Raw genomic sequence first — 19,398 nt, forward strand, 5'->3', positions numbered from 1 at the left:
TCGGTGCGCACGCACTTGGCTCTCTCGTAGGATGCACGCCGCTCCAGTCTACAGGTTTTTTGTTTTTTTATTCATGGGGATTTTTAATTAGTGAGTGTAGTCGGGGGTGGGGTGGGGGCTAATTAGGAATTGGAAGTAGCCTCATAATGGAGGATTATTACTGTGGAGGTTTAAGTGGTTCCCATGGAACTTTTATACAGACTCCATTTAGGCCCCCATATTAATAATCCTCCTTAGTAATGTCAACGACCAAGCGCTGTAGGGTACTTTGTGCTGGGCTTTAATCCAGAGCGCCATACATGTACGTCATGGGATAAAAGCTTCAACAGTCTGTAGCAGAAGCAGGTCTGGTCCCCGAGAAGACAGAAGTGGTTAATTAACGCTTCTACCTTCTCCATTGCTCAGTGAATAGTGCTCAATGAGCACTATGCAGTGAATGGAGGAAGTGGCTATGCTTACTCTCTATTGAACCTCTACTGTCTCTGGGGCAGGGCAGAGCTGCTGGGTCTTAGCAGACCCTGATCAGCTCTGCCTGTGTAAAAAGGGGAGTGTCCACGGGTTAGGGAGTGCAATATTTGGCTTGCTTCGGGATCTAGCTACCCACGCTAATGGGCACTGTAAGTTTACTTGGTGAATACAATTCTACAGTTTTCCAATATCCTTTCTGCATCAGTTACTTACAGTTTTCAGCAGGAACCTTCATTGATTAATTCCAGTAAATAACAATCTGTCCTTGTCATTTGATGGACACAAAGGTTTTCAGCTCATAAAAAACAAAAACAAAGCTCTGATGCACATACTGTAACCAGTCCTGTAACTTACTGACAGCAAGCAAAGATATTGGAAACTGCATGGAATTGATATAGAAGTTTATTGGATAACTAATTATACAAAGAATATACCCCATTTTTTGTGGATCTGTACTTTACATGCTGGAAACGCCAAACTTCAGATGAATCCCCACAGTGTAGAGCGCTCTGAGAAGCTCTGCTACATGAGCGTGCGTTTACCAAGGGGTTATGCTCCTGGACAACGTAGCTAAAGACTCGTGCTCTGGTGCAGAAGTTCAATTTGGGCCTCTTCTTTGCACAAATTCTCTTTATGCCAGCCACAACCCACATGTAACTTGCAATTGCATCGCTGGCAATGTTCAGTCTTGGCCTTTGTAACTCTATAGTCTTAGGCAGTGAAAGTCTTAATGTCTGTATGTCTGGTGGTCTAGGGCAGAGAAGGAGTTAAAGGGGTTTTCTGAGTGTTTTATACTGATAACCTATCCTCAGGGTAGGTCATCAGTATCTGATCGGTGGGGGTCCAAATCCAGGGAACCCCGCTGATAAGTTGCTTGAAGGAGCCGTAGTGCTCATGTGAGGGCTGCATCCCCTTCAATGCTATCCTGCACCGCTGGTAGCCTTGAAGGGGATGCAGCTCTAATATAAGTGCAGTGGCTCCTTTAAATGGCTGATCAGTGGAGATGGACGCCCACCAATCTCATATTGATCTTCTCGCAGCTTACACTAGGCCAGAGACGTCACGTGGCCTAGGAGCAGCTCAGTCCCATTCATTTAAATGGGGCTGGGCTGTAATACCAGGCACAGCCATTATCCGTTGGAAGGCGTTGTGCTTACTAAGTTGCGAGAAGGTCGCGGCCTCCTCAGAAAGCTGATCGTGGGGGTCCTGAGACTCAGACCCCCACTGATCACATACAGAAACCCCCTTTAATGTAAGTATACCTTGTGGTCTAGGGCACTGAAGGTTTTAATGTCAGTATAACTGGTGGTCTAGGGCAGTGCAGGGGTTGATTTATGGATCCCTGGTGGTCTACGATAGTGCAGGGGTTATTTTTGGATCCCTGGTGGTCTAGGGCAGTGAAAAAGTTAATGTCGATATTCCTCGTGGTGGGCAGTGGAGGGGTTAATGCTGCATGACTGTGGTCCAGGCTTCAGCATTGCCCTGGGTGTGACTTTCTATTTCTTCCCTACACTGATCAAACATATGAGTGCAGGAAAGGGAAAGAGAGGGCTGTACAGCTGTAACCATCTGGTTGCACAGTTCTCTCTAGGAATGGGCTATGTGATTCAAGAGCCGTGGTGTGTTGGGGTGCTTGTAAACCCTCTGACTTAGGGATCACGTCACAACTGACTGCTGTGACCCCTATTGCTACATCAGTGCTCCTCGACCCTGATACAAAAACTATGGCATGCAAACCAGCTCCGGCTAATCAGAAGTCTGGCCAGTAATAATATTCTCCCTAATAAAATCTTATGATATTTGGCCTCATGCACACAACCGTTGTGTGCATCCGTGGTCGTTGTGCCGTTTTCCGTTTTTTTTCGAGGACCCATTGACTTTCAATGGGTCCGTGGAAAAATCGGAAAATGCACCGTTTTGCAGCCGAGACCGTGATCCGTGTATCCTGTCCGTCAAAAAAATAGGACCTGTCCTATTTTTTTGATGGACAACGGTTCACAGACCCATTCAAGTCAATGGGTCCGTTAAAGAACACGGATGCACACAAGATTGGCATCCGTGTCCGTAGGTTAGTTTTTATACAGACTGATCCGAAGATCCGTCTGCATAAAAGCTTTTTCATAGCTGAGTTTTCACTTCGTGAAAACTCAGAACCGACAGTATATTCTAACACAGAGGCGTTCCCATGGTGATGGGGACGCTTCAGGTTAGAATATACTAAAAGAACTGTGTACATGACTGCCCCCTGCTGCCTGGCAGGTGCTGCCAGGCAGCAGGGGGCAGTTCCCCCCTCCCTCCCCTGTAGTTAACTCATTGGTGGCCAGTGGGCCCCCTCCCTCCCCTGTAGTTAACTCGTTGGTGGCCAGTGCGTCCGGCCCCCCTCCCTCCCCTGTAGTTAACTCGTTGGTGGCCAGTGGGCCCCCCCCTCCCTCCCCTGTAGTTAACTCATTGGTGGCCAGTGGGCCTTCTCCCCTCCCTCCCCCTCCTAATTAAAATCTCCCCCCTATCATTGGTGGCAGCGGAGGGTACCGATCGGAGTCCCAGTTTAATCGCTGGGGCTCCGATCGGTAACCATGGCAACCAGGACGCTACTGCAGTCCCGGTTGCCATGGTTACTTAGCAATTTGTAGAACCATTATACTTACCTGCGAGCTGCGATGTTTGCGTCCGGCCGGGAGCTCCTCCTACTGGTAAGTGACATGACCTGTCATGTAGCCCACTGGCCACCAATGAGTTAACTGGAGGGGGGGGGGGGGGGGGGCGGCCGCACTGGCCACCAATGTGTTAACTACAGGGGGCAGTCATGTACACAGTTCTTTTAGTATATTCTAACCTGAAGCGTCCCCATCACCATGGGAACGCCTCTGTGTTAGAATATACTGTCGGATTTGAGTTTCACGTTGTAACTCAAATCCGACGGTATATTCTAACATAGAGGCGTTCCCATGGTGATGGGGACGCTTCAAGTTAAAATATACCATCGGATTGGAGAAAACTCCGATCCTATGGTATATTAACTCCTGACTTTACATTGAAAGTCAATGGGGGATGGATCCGTTTGAAATTGCACCATATTGTGTCAACGTCAAACGGATCCGTCCCCATTGACTTGCATTGTAATCCAGGACGGATCCGTTTGGCTCCGCACGGCCAGGCGGACACCAAAACGACTTTTTTTTCATGTCCGTGGATCCTCCAAAAATCAAGGAAGACCCACGGACGAAAAAACGGTCACGGATCATGGAAAAACGGAACCTGTTTTTGCGGACCGCAAAAAAATACGGTCGTGTGCATGAGGCCATAGAGGTATCTCTCAATCCACACTTAATTAACCATATGGGGGTAACATATAGTCTATGGTAAATATTGAATTGTGTTAGGACATGATTCAAATTGTGAGATAGTACATCTGGGTTAGTAAAAATACTTCCCCACCCCACCAATTGTATATTTGGACAATCCTTCTCCCAGGCCCTTTGTCCCGGCGATTGTGTCTCACCGAATCGTGATTTAAGTAGTGATTGTCGTTGTCCACTTGTATAGTACAGGCATCTGCAACCTTCAGCAGTCCAGCTGCTGTGAAACTACAACTCCCAGCATGCAAACATGCTCGGATGTTCTCACAACTCCCATAGAAGTGAATGGAGTATTATGGGAGTTGTAGTTTCTCATCTGGAGTCCTGGAGGTTGCTGATCCCTGGTATAGTATTATTGCATTCCTGCACTCCATGCTGATAGCACTGCTAGTCTTTTATGTGTATAAGGACATGATAGGGCTCCAAAGCATAGTCACCTGGTTCCTCTGCTCCTCTTAGTACATGATTGTCACTCAAAAAGACACAAACTGAAATGGTTACAGAAGTAATAATTATAAATTAAACCTTTTATGTGCGTACAAAAAGTTGTGTTGATATTTAAAAAAAAAAAAAGTTTTTTTAAAGTATCTTACAGACTATGCTGCATCCTGGCTGAAAAATGATGGCACATATTCATCTAAAGATAGAGAAAAGAAGGTGGTGGGTAGGATACCACTTGTACTATGTATTACACGAGCATAGTCTTAGATTGACACTCCCCTAGAAACAAAGTTCCATGATTATTATCCAATGTAATCAAAGAGGGGGATGGTGAGCACTCGATCTAATGCGTGCCAGCACGGGAAGGAGAAACTCCAGAAAACACTGCAATACTGTAACAGATTCCCAGCGGACGCCTGGGAATCTGTTACAGTGTTGCAGTACTATCCAATGTAAACTTTTGATAGCAAAATCAACAATATTGGGTCCTTTAGTCTATGATCATTACATACCTAATTTTTTTTTTTTACTAATCTGCTGCGTAGTTTACAATATATTAATAGTATCCATAGCGCATAATATTAAGGGGGCGGTCCAAGACTGTTATATTGATGTCCTATCCACAGGATATCTGATTATGGGGAGTCTGACTCCTGGAATCCCTGCCAATCAGATATTTGAGGACACCATGTCGCTCCTATGAGCGCTGCAGCCTCTCCCTAGGCCAGTGACGTCAAGTTCATCGGTTGCATGGTCTAGATGCAGCTCAGTCCCTTTTAAGAGAATGGGGCTGAGCTACAATACCACCACCAGTGGACGGCGCTGTTTGTGGCAAGCTGCAATAAGGCTGCTGCACTCAACGGAACACCATGGCCAACTCACACTGCTGATTGACAGGGCTGCTGGGTATCAAACCCCCGCCAAACTGATATTGATAACCTATCCTGACGATAGGTTATCAGTATTAAAAACCCGGGAAACCTCTTTAATCTTTAAGTTGAATATTTTGTGGATACAAAGAACAATTTCAGAAATGTTGAGTATATTGTATCTAATATATTTTTCTTGATGTTTTCATTTAGGTGTACCAACCCCAAGCCCTGAGATCCTGCGACATACACTCAATATGCTTGTCCGAGAGAGAAAAATCTATCCTACTCCAGATGGATACTTTATAGTGACGCCACAGACTTATTTCATAACCCCATCCCTTATAAGAACTAACAGTAAATGGTACCATTTGGATGAGAGGATACCTGACCGGTCTCAGTGTACCTCTCCACAACCAGGAACTATAACGCCATCCCCTTCAGGATGTGTCAGGGACAGAACACTCTCCAAAAACCACTGCGACTCTTGTCATTGCTGCAGAGAAGATATGCATAGCATCCATGCATCTACTTTACAAAGGAAATCTGCAAAAGACTGCAAAGACTCATATTGTCCCCCTTCATTGTGCCAGATTCCCCCTACAGAGAAAAGCAAAAGTACCATAAATTATTCATATAAAACAGAAACCCTCTCAAAACCTAAAGATGGGGAAAAGCCATCTAAAAAATTTGGTCTAAAATTGTTCAGGCTGAGTTTTAAAAAGGACAAAGCAAAACAGCTGGCAAATTTTTCAGCTCAATTTCCTCCAGAGGAATGGCCTCTTAGAGATGAGGACACACCAAATACTATACCCCGGGAAGTAGAGATGGAAATCATTAGACGAATAAACCCAGATTTAACAGTGGAAAATGTTGTGAGGCACACTGCACTAATGAAAAAACTTGAAGAAGAAAAATCTCAGAGAAGCAAAGCTGGTTCATCAGCTCATCATAGTGGAAGAAGCAGAAGGAGCAGGACACATAGAAAAACTCATGGGAAATCTCGGTCACATAGCAAGAATAGGGCTTCCAAAGGTGACCCTTCTGAAGGATCCCACTTAGACTTGCCTGGAGAGAGGGAGTATGAATTTTATCATCCACGGAATCGTTCACCAAGGGAAGGTTGTTTTATAATGGAGCGCAAAGGAGGAGAAAATTTTGTCGTGCTCAGTAATCCAAATATGATAGAATCTCATTTTCCTGTTACACCAGAATGGGATGTGTCTGGTGAACTGGCCAAAAGGAGGACTGAAATGCCTTTTCCTGAACCCTCAAGGGGCAGTTCCCATTCAAAGGTCCATCGAAGCCACAGCCATACACAAGATAGGAGGTCAAGAAATGAAAGGTCAAGTAAAGCCAAGGAAAGATCTAGGTCAATGGACAACTCAAAGGGACCTCTAAGTTGTGCTTCTTTAGGGACACCAGATGACCTAGGTGAAGGCTGTAGTCTTGATGAGAAAACACCAAGCCAGTCTTATATAGATGACGGCACTTTAAGGCCATCACATAGTAGTTTGAGTCATCAAAGGACTCTATCTTATAAAGATCCGTGCGTTCCTGAACTAGCTAGTGGTGGTGCCGATACCCCTAAATCATGTAGCCTGTTGGAACAAGGCAAGCTTCCAGAGACTTTATCGTCATACAGTGAACTTAATTCTTGTTCCAAAAAAACTGCAGATGACTATTTTCAGTGTAATACATCTAGTGAAACAATTCTCACTGCTCCATCCCCTTTAGGAAAAAATAAGGAGGACATTGACATGCCAAGTCTCACAGAAGGCTTAAAAAGACTCTCTCCTGCTGAGAAGCCACAACAACATATAGCCAGAGAACAAGGGGAGTACAAAGAAGATTCACCAAAAGGTACTGTTAGTGGTCTATCAGTTGCTGCAACTAGTCAAAGTCCAGAGTTGATTGCCAATGGGAGGTTGGTACCACATCATAATGCAGAAACGAGCAGCCTTGACAAAAGGAAAGAAATTTTCAGTAAGGATACTTTATTTAAACCTTTGCACAATAGCCTATCTGTGAACAGTTTTCATAAATCAGGTGTGAGTTTACTGAAAACACACCAAAAAACTTCTCCTGAAACACTGCCAGCAAGCATTGAGAACTTTGAGCAACCTATTACCACCTCAGTCACCCCAAACCTTGCCGTCTCACCCAGGCCTCAAGAGCCAGCAGGAAATCAAGAAGCCTCTTTTGATTACTACAATGTGTCTGAAGATGACGAGTCCGAGGAAGGGACGCAGAAACCAACAGAAGAGGAAAAAAACAGAGATGACGTGGGGACAATGCAGTGGCTGCTACAACGGGAGAAGGAAAGGGATTTACAAAGGAAGTTCGAGAAAAACCTCACACTTCTGAATCCAAAGGAAACGGACAGCAGTGGCAGCCAGAGAGCCACTCACTCTGCTCGTTTGGACAGCATGGACAGTAGCAGTATTACTGTAGATAGTGGATTTAACTCCCCACGGTAAGAAGATGTAGCATCTCAAGTGTTTGACATGTTCTAGTTATCTGGAATGTGTATGAAATGAGTGCATGGACTGTCATTCATTGTAGGCGACTGCCATTTTGTGCTCAAACCGCATGTGCTGATTTGTATATTTCATTTGGATTCTGGTTTGCATAGTATTTCTTGTACGTTTTGGGGGATGTTTTTGTTTTATTTTAAATTGCATCTCATGAGTGGAACTGAAGTAACCGCCAGATACTCAGTAATTATCATTGTAATGTGGAACTCTTCTTATGCAAAACCTAGGGGACTCATAATATGTTCTTATTGGACCTTTTTCATGGTAACCAACGCATAGTTTTCATTTGCTTTTCTATATTTTTTCACCATTTTCTCAAAGCTGTTCTGTTTTCCCCATTTCCAGTACTTTTAATTCCTAATCTCGATCACTTGGTGTTTATTGTCAAGATCTATTTTTATATCATTTGCAACAAAAGAACAAGGAATAGAGGGGTGCTGTGGGCTTTACGTAATTAAAATGAAATGTCTATTTCATTTGTGAGTTACTCTTTAAAATACCTTTTTATATACAAATTCTGTTTTATAGCTCTGGATAAAGTTATTGCTGATAAGGCCTCATCCACACTTCCGTTTTTCACTGACGTGTGCTGTCCACATTTTCCAAGGACAGCACACTTTACCCATTGATTTAAATGTGTCTGATTACACATCAGTATTTTTTAGTAACAAAATCCCAGAGACATGCACTACTTTGGTCGGTGATGCAGCCAAACATGCTCATTGAATTCTATAGGTCCGTGAAAATCATGGACACAACACGGATGGCATCCATGGTGTGTCTGTTTTTCACAGAAGACAGATAGGAAATGCTCTTGAAATAAATGTTCAGCTGAGCAACGTCCGTGGATTACGGATGACAAACGGAGGGTAAAAACGGACACATGGACCATCTATGGATCCTTCACAGACATATTCACGGATTAAATAAGGACGCTTTTTTCACATACGTAATACTGACACGGAAATGTGAACGAGGCCTAAGGTCAAGATCCAGTATAGGCTTTAATTTAAGATTACTTCACAGTGACACTCAAAGCAAAAATTCATGATTGATGGGAGCGCTTCGGCCTCTTCACAGCATACCAGGCACAGCACTGTATATTGTATAGCGGCTGTGCTTCGTATTGCATTCCAGGTCCATTCACCTGAATGGGACTGAGCGGCACATAGATCATGTGACCAATGCATGTGAAGTCACTGGCATAGGAAGAGACCACAGCGGTAGCCAGAGCACCATGTCCTGTTCAAACAGTTGATCAGCGGGAGTGATGGGGTCGGACCTGAGGATCGGTCATCAATATTCTATTCCTAAAAAAACCATTTAAATACCTGAAATCAAGGCAATATTATATATAGTTTATGTAGCATCGGGTGACAGAGGCAAGTTATTTTGTTCCTCACACATGCTCTTTAGTGATTCCTGCTTTTTATAAAGGCTTTCACTTAAAGGGGTTCTCCAAGATTTTCATATTGATGGCCTATCCTCAGCATAGGTCATCAATATGAGATCGGCAGGGGTCCTTCTCCCGTCACCCCCACCAGTCAGCTGTTTGAGGAAGCCACAGTGCTCACCGGAGCTCTGGTGAGTGCCACGACCTCCTGGAAGCTTACCAAGCACAGTGCCGTTCATTTGATAGTAGCTGTACTCACGTGGCCTAGGAAAAGACATAAGCGCTCGTGGAGTGCCGTGGCCTCTTCATACAGCTGAGGGTGGTGCCAGGGGTGGACTCCTGTCGATCTGATATTGATGACTCGCAAAAAATACAGATGACATCTCTGTCGCATCTATTTATTTATTTTTGCAACCAGTTGCAACAATGCCTATTCTTGTCTGCAAAATGGACAAGAATAGGACATGTTTTATCTTTTTTGTGGGGCTGTGGATAGCACAGGGTGTGTTGTCTGCATTTTTTGCATCCCCATTGAAATGAACCCGCAAAAAATGCTGAAAAATAATGGTGTGTGAGTGGGGCATTCAGCTTAGAGGCTCTGTCCAGAGACACCATTACCAATTCTGTCACTTTGACAGAAACAATATCATGTGACAGATCCAGCTTTGCATCACAGGTTCCATATTTAATGGAAATCAGAATGCAGATATGATCAAAGTCTTATTATTTTAAATTCCAGTGTTTTGCAGTGCATATATTAAAATAATAATAAAATAAAGATTCCTATAGATCGGGGAATCTTTTGCCAATGTAATGTCTACCGGGTCTGGTAAACCATTACTGGAGGTCTTCTGTCATGGGGAGAAAGTGGACGATACGTTGGATTTTCTTGTTTAGGTGTTTAGCAGCAACTTTTTTTTCACGAACATAAAGGATATCTGAAATGGAAACCGAATGGACCCCATTATAGTCAGTGGGGTCTGCCTGGCTCTATTTGTTACCGTTATCTGCCAATCTAGTCCTTAAGTTATTTCCTTTGTTCTACTCTAATGGAGCAGTACAACAGAAATTGCTAATGCTGATGTGAACGTGGTCTAAATCATGAATTATTCCATCCATTAACAGTAAGCAAAGAGCTCAAGACAGGAATTGAAACAGAAGAGTTACAGTATCTCACAAAACTGAGTCCACCCCTCACATTTTTGTAAATATTTTATTCTATCTTTTCATGGGACAACACTGAAGATCTGACACTTTGATACAATGTAAAGTAGTCAGTGTACAGCTTGTATAACAGTGTAAATGTGGTGTGCCCTCAAAATAACTCAACACACAGCCATTAACGTCTAAACCGCTGGCAACAAAAGTGAGTACAATCCCTAAGTGAAAATGACCAAATTGTGCCCAATTAGCCATTTTTCCTACCTGGTGCCATTGGTGTTACAAGGTCTCAGGCGTGAATGGGGAACAGATGTGTTACATTTGGTATGATCGCTCTCACACTCTTATCATACTGGTCACTGGAAATTCAACATGGCACCTCATTGCAAAGAACCCGCTGAGGATCTGAAAAAAAGAAAAGAATTGGTGCTCTACATAAGGATGGCCTAGGCCAGGGGTGGCCAACCTGTGGCTCTTGAGCCGCATGTGGCTCTTTGCTTCTTCAAGTGCGGCTCTAGCTGTGGAGCCGGGAAGCAGTCAGGCCGGCTCGCTCTCCACCCCATTGCTCAGATGTCTTTTCCCGATCGGGCAATGTTGCTACTTTGCAGCTCCAGCTCACTCTCCACTACGTCCTGATGCACACAGTGTGAGAACGTAGTAGGTGGAGACACGCACTACGACCTGACGTTGTGCTCATCATGTCACAGTGGAGAGCGTGTCAGACCTGCAGAGTAGCAGGTGCCCGAGCAGGAGCCCAGTGCCTGATCAGGAGAGGGAAGAGATTTTTTTAAATTATAAAACTGAGAATGGGGGTCTGATCTAAGCATGGGAGGTTCTGATCTGAGCAATGAGTGCATGTGCTCAGCGTCATATACAGAGGTTGTCTTATCAAAATAGACAAACGAGTGCTGCCAGAATTGCTGCAGAGGTTAGAGGGGTGGGGGGGTCACCCTGTCAGTGCTCAGACCATACGCCGCACACTGCATCAAATTGGTCTGCATGGCTGTCGCCTCAGAAGGAAGATGATGCACAAGAAAGCCTGCAAACAGTTTGCTGAAGACAAGCAGACTAAGGACATGGATTACTGGAAAAATTTTCTGTAGTCTAATGAGACCTAGATGAACTTATTTGGTTCAGATCGTGTCAAGAGTGTGTGACGGCAACCAGGTGAGGAGTACAAAGACAATTGTGTCTTGCCTACAGTCAAGACCAGTGGTGGGAGTGTAACGGTGCATGCATGACTGCTGCCGGCTGTGCGGAAATACAATTCGTTCAGGGAACCATGGATGCCAACGTGTACTGTGACATACTGTATCAGAGCATGATCCCCTCCCTTCAGAAACTGGGCCGCAGGGAAGTATTCCAACATAACGACCCCCAAACACACCTCCAAGACGACCACTGCCTTGCTAAAGAAACTGAGGGTAAAGGTGCTGGACTGGCCAAGCATGTCTCCAGACCGAAACACCATTGAGCATCTGAGGGGCATCCTCAAATGGAAGATGGAGGAGCTCAAGGTCTCTAACATCCACCAACTCCGTGATGTCATCATGGAGGAGTGGAAGAGGATTCCAGTGGCAACCTGTGAAACTCCATGCCCAAGAGAGTTAAGGCAGTGCTGGAAAATAATGGTGGCCACACAAAATAATGACACTGAGGGCAGAATTTGGCCTTTTTCACTCAGAAGTGTACTCACTTTTGTTGCCAGCGGTTTAGACATTAAAGGGCTTCTGTCACCCCACTAAACTGTTTTTTGTTTTTTTTTGTTTACTTATAATCCCTATACTGTGATTTATCCATACCTAATGTGATTAATCATTTTGGTTCAGTAGATTCTCCTAAAAACGTACTTTTATAATATGTAAATTACCTTGCTACCAGCAAGTAGGGCGGCTACTTGCTGGTAGCAGCCGCATCCCCCTATCATAATGACGCCCCCTCCGCATGTTGATTGACAGGGCCAGCGAACGGGATCTTTCTCTGCTGGCCCTGTTTGCATTCAAAATCTGGCGCCTGCGCCGTACCTGTTTTCAGTCGGCGCAGGCGCACTGAGAGGAGGACGCTCGCTCGGCCGCTCCTTCCTCAATGCGCCTGCGCCGGGTGTAGATGTGACGTCATCGGCGCAGGCGCATTGAGGATGGAGCGGCAGAGCGAGCGTCCGCCTCTCAGTGCGCCTGTGCCGATTGAATACCGTTACGGCGCAGGCGCCAGATTTTGAATGCAGACAGGGCCAGCAGAGAACGAGCGCGTCCGCTGGCCCTGTCAATCAACATGCGGAGGGGGCGTCATTATGATAGGAGGATGCGGCTGCTACCAGCAAGTAGCCGCCCTACTTGCTGGTAGACCGGTTATTTACATATTATAAAAGTGCGTTTTTAGGAGAATCTACTGAACCAAAATGATTAATCGCATTATGTATGGATAAATCGCAGTATAGGGATTAAAAGTACACACAAAAAAAAAAAAAAACTGTTTATTAGGGTGACAGAAGCCCTTTAATGGCTGTGTGTTATTATTTTGAGGGTACACCAAATTTACACTGTTAGGCTACTTTCACACTAGCGTTCGGAGCGGATCCGTCTGATGTTTCATCAGACGGATCCGCTCCGATAATGCAGACGTTCGCATCCGTTCAGAACGGATGCGTCTGCATTAAAACTTAGAAAATTTTCTAAGTGTGAAAGTTGTCTGAGCGGATCCGTTCAGACTTTACATTGTAAGTCAATGGGGAACGGATCCGCTTGAAGATTGAGCCATATGGTGTCATCTTCAAGCGGATCCGTCCCCATTGACTTACATTGTAAGTCTGGACGGATCCGCTCGCCTCCGCACGGCCAGGCGGACACCCGAACGCTGCAAGCAGCGTTCAGGTGTCCGCTCACTGAGCGGAGCGGAGGCTGAGCGCTGGCAGGCGGATGCATTCTCAGTGGATCCGCCTCCACTGAGAATGCATTGGGGCCAGACGGATGCGTTCGGGGCCGCTCGTGAGCCCCTTCAAACGGTGCGCTCGAGCGGACACCCGAACGCTAGTGTGAAAGTAGCCTTATACAAGCTGTACACTGACTACTTTACATTGTATCATAGTGTCAGATCTTCAGTGTTGTCCCATGAAATGATAGAATAAAATATTTACAAAAATGTGAGGGGTGGACTCACTTATGTGAGATACTGTATATTAAAGGATTTTTTCAGGCCCTTGATACTGATAATCTATCCTCAGGATAGGTCATTAATATCCGATCGTTGAGGGTCTGACACCCCCTTCCCCCCTATCACCTGTTCCCTGCAGCCTCCGTTGCTGGGACTAACACTTTGAATGTAACAGGAAGCATATCTCCATTCATAGTGTAGTGGTCATGCTGGGTTACTGCAGCTCAGGTTTCATCCACTTCAGTTAGAACTTTGCTGCAGTAACCCAACATGACCACTACACTTTGAAGAGAGCTATGCTTCCTGTTCCATACAGAGTGTTAGTTCCAGCACAGGAAGCAGCAGGGAACAGTCGATGAGTGGGGTGTCAGACCCTCACCGATTGGATATGAATGACCTATCCTGTGTATAGGCCATCAGTATTAGGTGCCTGGAAAACCCCTTTAATATTTGCACCCTGTTGAAATGGTGTGTCAGTCTCTCAGAAAGTGCCAGATTCATCAACAGGACATAATACCAGGTCAAACTCAGGTTTTGTTTTCCACCACTTTTCTAAGTGTCAATAGCTCTGCCCACATGAGTATATGTGCCACAAAAAGCTAAGTATTAAAAGGTTCTGCCTACATGGGTATATGAGCTAAAGGACTCTAAATACTGGCATAGATAAATCTATAAGCTTTTCATGATACAGTCATAAAGCACAGGAAAAGACAAACCCTTTAAGTCATCCACAACCCATAATGATGTAATACCTCCCAACAATTCTGCCTAAAAAATTAAAACAAGGTCATGCTTCTAATAGATGACCAATCGATCAGCCCAGCCTATTTAATGTCATATTTCTTCACTGTCAGCCACACATCTTTTTACTGCCAAAAATTAGAACTTGTTGGGAGGTATGTAGATATTATATTATGTGCATATATTTCTTCATAGAGCTCCCCCAAGCATGACAGCCTCCTGAAAGTGAGCCCTCATCTACTGCAGCTGCTTTAGAAAATGCCTTGGGATGACTCGGTCAGATTTAGAGCATCCAACTTCTCTGCCCTATACAAGGACTCACTCGAAGTCTTTAGATGACTTCTAATGGCCCATTAGTGAATTGATGCATTCTACCTATGTTCAGCTTTCAGTCACTGCCGTTTTGAAGAAAATGAATTCAGTATTTCACAAAGAGTTCTTATGTTAAAATGTACTGTGCATTCAGAAAGTCTTCAGGCCCTTTAACATTTTTTTATGTTGCAGCTTTGTGCAAAAAATAAAAATAAAGTTTTCCCCTTTATTCTGTACTTAATATCCCATATTCTAGAAATCTTTTAGATTTTTATTTTCAATAAATTAGCAGATATTGCATTGACATAAATATTCAGACCATTTACTCAATACTTAGTTGAAGCACCTTTGGCAAATATACCACATGATTTGTGGATTTTCTGCCATTCTTCTCTGCAGATCCTCTCAAGCTCTGTCAGGTTGAATGGGGACCGTTGGTGGACAGCCACTTCGATTGGGTTCAATTCAGGGCTCTCTCCTTTAGGTGCTTTTTTGCAAATGTTCATGTCTCGTTTACTGAGGAGATGCTTCTTTCTGGCCATAAAGCCCAGATTGGTGGAGTGCTGCAGTGATGGTTGACTTTCTGGAAGTTTCTCCCATCCACACATGAGATCTTTTGGAGCTCAACCAGAGTGACCATTGGGTTTTTGGTCCCCTCCCTTAGCAAGGTTCATTTCCACTGATTACTTAGTTTGGTGGGGTGGTCGGATCTAGGAAGAGTCCTGGTTGTTCCAAACTTCTTCCATTTAAGAACTATGGAGGCCACTGTGTTCTTGGGAACTTTTATTGCACCTAAAATATTTTGTACCCTTCTCCGGTCTGTGCCTCCACATAATCCTGTCTCTGGGCTCTACAGGCAGTTCTTTCCTCCTGATGGCTTGGTTTTTGCTCTGATATGAATTGTCAGCTGTAGGACCTTAAATAGACAGGTGTGTATCTTTCCTAATCTTGTCCAATCAGTTGAATTTACCACAGGTTGACTCCAGTCAAGGTGTGGAAACATCTCAAAAGTGAACATAAAATGGGAGGCCCCCAGAGCTAAATTTTAAGTGTGATAGCATGGGGTCTGAATATTTATGTCAATACAAAATTTTTGTTTTTTCCTTTTTAATAAATGTGCAAACATTTCTAAAATTCCATTTTTTACTTTCTCACTATGGGATATTTAGTGAAGGCTTTCCAAATTCACCGCAGCTCTGAGTTCTCATATCTGAGGCCAACAACTTAGGGGGATCACAGTTTATGTGCATAGTGCATACCACAGGTTCACTTCAGAGGTGAGCCTATGTGACCAAACCATAGCTATTCTGTTGTCCTAAAGATTGATGCTTAAGCGGTGTAATTTTATAGCAGTACGTTATATGGATTCTGAACAGATATACAGTATATGTAATTGCTACTCTATAATAAGCACATGTAAAATGTTTCTTTCCCGACAGGCGTTACAAACTAAGGGCAGCTCTCAGAGCCACAACAAGCATAGAATTGCTTGTATGGAAGATTCAAGGGTTATTGCTATCTTGGCCTTTCATGACTATGATGTTAACGACCACAGTAAGCGTTGGCTGTGGGATGCAGTGTCACGTAAATGGCCAAGTGGTCAGTGCTCTGCCGTCATGTTGCTGTAATTCTGGCCACCACTGTGGTTATTCTCATCTGAGCCATGAAAGGCCGAGATGGCAATACCCCATTTAAGCCTCATTCACATTTCCGTTTTCCACTGACATGTGCTCTTTACATTTTCCACAGACAGTACATGTACCCATTGATTTTAACGTGTCTGTTCACACATCAGTATTTTTTGACTGACCGTGGATCAGTGAAAAAAAAATCACTGAGACATGCACTACTTGGAATGTGATGCAGACTGGACTCGGACATCAGAGTCTATGGGTCCGTGAAAAATCACTGACACAACACAGATAGCATCTGTGTTTGGTCCGTTTTTTACTGACGACTGATAGGAGATGCCCCGACCGTGTGGTATTGTTTCACAATTTATTTACAATTAGTCATTTGACTATGAATCACCACTACTTGCATTTGCCTATTAACTATATGTGTTTGAAAGACTTCACTTTTATTTCTACTGTAAAAATCAATGGGAAGTGCTTTAATACTCAATGGGAAGTGCTTTAATACTTTATAGCGGAGAACGCACTGTTCGCTATTTCAGCAACTATGTTTTATTTGCTAGCTGCCTGATCGGGACTGGGCTAGTATGCACTCCTGTTGGAGCCCAGCTATCTCCTATATCTTTGTCACTCTACTATTTTATGTCTACAGTGCGTCTCTAGCTCAATTAATCAGGTTCTGCCCCCCGACATGTTCCGCTGGCGTTTTCAAGGGTTCGGGCTGCCTGTCTGAGTTGAGAGAACCCTTTAAGACCTTTTAATGCTTTTGTGGCGTAAAAGCTTTGATAAATCTTCCCCACTGTCTCATTGTTGCCCACTATCCCTCATACTCTACTACAGCTTTAAGAATAAACGTGTCACCTTGTATGGGTGATAGGGACCATTGACCATCCACATGTGCCTGAATATCCAGTACATCGGCTGCATTTTTGTATTTCCTGTTGCTTATATAATACCAGTGAATTTTGCAGAGCTGTATAGATATTGTCAGCATTCACATTAATTTACCATAAGGCTCATACTCTAATTTTCTTGACTCAAACACAATGGCTCATTAACCCATCAGTATCTGTATTATAGTATGGGAAGAAGCTAACAAACATGAGAAGAGCATGTAACTCCATGCAGGTTTTGCCTGTGGTTAGACTTAGGGCTCTTTCACACTTGCGTTCTTTTCTTCCGGCATAGAGTTCCGTCGTCGGGGCTCTATGCCGGAAGAATCCTGATCAGTTTTATCCTAATGTATTCTGAATGGAGAGAAATCCGTTCAGGATGCATCAGGATGTCTTCAGTTCCGGACCGGAGCGTTTTTTGGCCGGAGAAAATACCACAGCATGCTGCGCTTTTTGCTCCGGCCAAAAATCCTGAACACTTGCCGCAAGGCCGGATCCGGAATTAATGCCCATTGAAAGGCATTAATCCGGATCCGGCCTTAAGCTAAACGTCGTTTTGGCGCATTTCTGCGTGGTTACCATGGCTGAATGGTTCTGAATGGTTACCATGGCTGCCAAGACGCTAAAGTCCTGGCAGCCATGGTAAAGTGTAGTGGGGAGCGGGGGAGCAGTATACTTACCGTCCGTGCGGCTCCCCGGGCGCTCCAGAGTGACGTCAGGGTGCCCCACGCGCATGGATGACGTGATCACATGGACACGTCATCCATGCGCATGGGGCGCTCTGACGTCATTCTGGAGCGCCCCGGGAGACGTACGGACTGTAAGTATACTGCTCCCCCGCTCCCCACTACTACTATGGCAACCAGGACTTTAATAGCGTCCTGGCTGCCATAGTAACACTGAACGCATTTTGAAGACGGATCCGTCTTCAAATGCTTTCAGTTCACTTGCGTTTTTCCGGATCCGGCCTGTAATTTCGGCAAATGGAGTACACGACGGATCCGGACAACGCAAGTGTGAAAGAGCCCTTAAACTCAAGACTCCAGTGCAAGGCAACAGTGCAAATTGCTTAGCCACTACGCTAAAATATTGGTATATGGCGTGTACAGAATATTTGATATCTTTATTATTATTAAGGAGACACTTGGTTTATTTACATTTTTAATAAAAATTGTTAAATGGTCACTAACTTCTCAAACAACTTTGCATAAATCAACATTCATATTAGAAGAAACTTTGTAATATGTCTTATTAGTAAGTTCTCATTGTTGTCAGCTGTTTAACCCGCCCCCCGCCTAACTGCTTTTCACTTTGAAAAAGGGAACCTGACATCACCATAATGCATCTCCAACTGCCACAGTTCCTCATAGCTATAGTCATCATGTCTCTAACAATGTCTTTGTTTCGTCTGATGGAAAATGTTGCTAAAAAAACGACTTTATTCATCCCTAGCTGTGCCCAGTCCTGCCTCTTTCCCCCTGATTGACAGCTCTTCTTTTTTTCTTTGGACACGATGCATCTGCGATACCGTTAATGCGCCATTCTGTTTCATTTTCAACATCTGCATGGTGAGCCAATCTTCAGTGTACCTGGTATCAGAGGCTGACTGTGTAGGCACCAGGGCCGGCGTTAGGGGGGGGGGGGGAAACAGGGCAATTGCACAGGGCCCCCTGATGTTTGAAAGTTAAATGGGACGATGGTGGGAGTCTTTTTTTCCTCCACATGCTCCCTGTGATTGGTACTCTGCAGAAGTGCGCTGTTGTCCACCCCGCACAGTCTCCCCATCTCACCCGACCTCAGTCACTGCACAGCATTAGAATCCTGCTGCCACACACAGCAGATGTTCTGTGTGGGCGAAGCTAACATAGCCCTGCCCCCACCCATTGCCTGCACTTGCTCCAGGCTGCAAGGCTCAAACATCAGACTGGGTTGACTGGGGCTTCTGCTGTCTCTGACCTCAGCTGCTGGACTATAGGAGATCCCAGGACCCTGTCTTATGAAAGCACCTGGTAAGTCCATCCAAGCATGCAGCAGTGTCTGTGGAGGAGGGTGCAGGGCTGCTGGTGGTCACTCTCGTTGTAACAGCCCTGCTGTGCCCTGTATTGAAGGTCACTGATCTGTGAGTTCCCTCTGTGAGCGCCCTGTTCCGCCTCTGTGAGCGCCCTGTTCCGCCTCTGTGAGCGCCCTGTTCCGCCTCTGTGAGCGCCCTGTGCCGCCTCTGTTAGCGCCCTGGGCCACCTCTGTGAGCGCCCTGCGCCCCCTGTGTGCGCTCCTTGCGCCCTCTGTCTGCGCTCCCTGCAAGCCCTGTCTGCACTCCCTGCATGCGCTCCATGCAACCCCTGCGTGCACTCCTTGCGACCTCTGTGTTCCCAGTGGGAGCTCCCTGTGGCCTCTGTGCTCCCAGTGGGAGTTGTGTGTGCTCCCTGTGCCTCCTGTGTCCCCC

General features: G+C 45.0%; 1 protein-coding gene across 2 annotated transcripts in view; it reads left to right on the plus strand.

Moving 5' to 3' along the window:
* The window catches only part of STOX2 (storkhead box 2), a 225,984-nt gene that overhangs the window by 187,003 nt on the left and 19,583 nt on the right, over positions 1-19,398 (plus strand). For both annotated transcript variants that reach the window (XM_040418716.1, XM_040418717.1), the window contains exon 3: positions 5,348-7,610. In XM_040418716.1, the coding sequence (XP_040274650.1) occupies positions 5,348-7,610 (2,263 nt within the window). The remainder of the gene's footprint in view (positions 1-5,347; positions 7,611-19,398) is intronic.

Source organism: Bufo bufo, chromosome 2 (genome assembly GCF_905171765.1).
Source record: "Bufo bufo chromosome 2, aBufBuf1.1, whole genome shotgun sequence".
In the NCBI taxonomy this organism is placed as follows: domain Eukaryota; kingdom Metazoa; phylum Chordata; class Amphibia; order Anura; family Bufonidae; genus Bufo; species Bufo bufo.